General features: G+C 52.0%; 1 protein-coding gene across 1 annotated transcript in view; it reads right to left on the reverse strand.

Moving 5' to 3' along the window:
• Positions 1-771: 771 nt before the first annotated feature.
• EXOC6B (exocyst complex component 6B) overlaps positions 772-1,918 on the reverse strand; it is a 274,237-nt gene continuing 273,090 nt past the window's right edge. The window contains exon 22 of the mRNA XM_035894470.1: positions 772-1,118. Within this exon, the coding sequence (XP_035750363.1) occupies positions 992-1,118 (127 nt within the window). The 3' untranslated portion in view covers positions 772-991. The remainder of the gene's footprint in view (positions 1,119-1,918) is intronic.

The raw sequence follows: 1,918 nt of genomic DNA on the forward strand, positions 1-1,918 counted from the left end.
GGGAAGCAGAAGGACTTCAGCCTGCTGCGCCGTGTCGGGAGGAGAGGGAAGATGGGACATCAGCGTGGAAACGAGATGCAAGGAGAGGGGAAAAAAACCCGAGTGGAGTGCCTTGGACATGGGGAGAGCACAGTCTGCCTTCGCACCGTCCCTGCTGAGCATCCCGGCTCTCCCAGTACCCGACCGCGCTGGATGCGAGCAGCAGCATCCCGGCGCCAGAGCAGCATGGCAGGACACCCTGCCAAACCACCCTCTGGCTCTTGCCCTTCCAAATCTAATTAAGGAGGCAGCTCTCAAAGCCCTTCTACATTCGGTGCGGGTCCAAAAGACACCGGCAGGTCCTAGGGGTGGAGATTGGCGGGGGGGGCTACGCTGGTTACAGGCGGGCGGGAAAGGGGTCACAGCTCCAGCGATCTCCAGCCTGGAGGTGGAAATCAGCCCTTCCAGGAGAAAGAGGAGGAATGTTGGGAAAGCCGTTTGCCTCTTTAAAACCACCAGGCAAGTGGGCAAGACAAGAGGTGACCCTCGTTCGAAACGTGTGCCCCTTTTGCCGGAGCCCGTGAGAAGAACCCGGAGCCACGACCCCTCCCTATACGTTTCGTTCCCATTTGTTCTGCAACTGAATAAGTTAACAAGAGGAAGTCAGACCCATTCTTTCAATTTGGCTTATAAAGAAAAAAAAAAAAAAAATAATAATAAAAGTCTGGGTGTGAACTTCTCCCTCAGGCTTCAGGATTCACCGTCGCTTTATAACCCCCTGAAAATAGGAGTTTATAACAGGAGCCTCCTGACGCCACCTTCACGAGCAGTGCTGCCTACCTTCCCCGGGATGGCTTAACGAGGAACGTTTTGTCAGCAGGGGTAAGGTCCATGAATGCTATACAGGTGAATAAAAAAATACATATATTCTCTTTGAACAAGGATCCCAAGTCCAGGCGTGTGGAAGGTTGCGGTGCAGGGGCCGGCGGCGGGCAGGAGGTCCCCGAGTCCCTCACGAGTGGTGGCTGTTGATCAGGCCGCGGAGCTGCTTGGCCACGGTGTCTATCAGCTTCTGCTTGTCCCTCTCGTTTTTCCGAAACTGGGCAAAAACGTTGTTTTTTCTGCTCGTGTCTCTCATCCTGCGCAGAGCAGAAACAGGTTATGGCACAGGTATCGCTGCTCAACGTTGCACCCAAGCCCCGCGAAGGAATCGCATGGGAAATCTCCGTATTCAGGCTCGGCTAGAGAGAGGAGGTGACTGCCTTTAGGGCTCTACCCCAATTTTGGCCAGGTATTTGGGTAAAGGCAGGCATACCAAGCCACGTGCAGGCTTTATACAGTCTGCATTTTTGCTTTAAACCCATCAAATCCCAACCAAAGTCACCACCGGGTCTACCTCTAATGCCAAAATGCACCAAACCCTAAAGCCCCTCCTTCTCCCCTTCCAAAGAGCTCTTGCTACGTCCCCGTGTCACCCTCTGAAGTGGTAAGCGACAAGGCTGTAATATTAGGAGGAAATAAAAAAATTAGCGTCAAATCCCCAGCGTTAAGGCTTCTTAATTGAAATGAATTGAATTTCTTATTTGGAAGAGTGCATTGCACGCGGCCAAGAGATGCAGCTTTTGTGGCAGCCAGAACGGTTTGGAGTCGTGAACGAAAATATTATATAATATTATAAAATTTATATTAAAGGGAGGAATCCAGTGCTGGCTTCCTCAATTTAAAAATCTTCTCCAGATTTGGTTTTTTTTTTTTTTTGATTTACATTTAACACACAAAGCAGCGCACTGGTCTCCACAAGGTCTCTGAAAAGGCAGAGAGCTAAGACGAGCGGGTGGTGGGATGGGACCCGACGGCGACGCCGGAGCAGCTCCACCTCAAAGCTGGGGGTTCATGCACGCTTGCACTGGCGGGTGCGGGTTTTGGGGGGGGGGGGGGG

This window comes from Egretta garzetta, unplaced genomic scaffold, assembly GCF_000687185.1.
Source record: "Egretta garzetta isolate BGI_Z169 unplaced genomic scaffold, ASM68718v1 scaffold505, whole genome shotgun sequence".
Taxonomy (NCBI): Eukaryota; Metazoa; Chordata; class Aves; order Pelecaniformes; family Ardeidae; genus Egretta; species Egretta garzetta.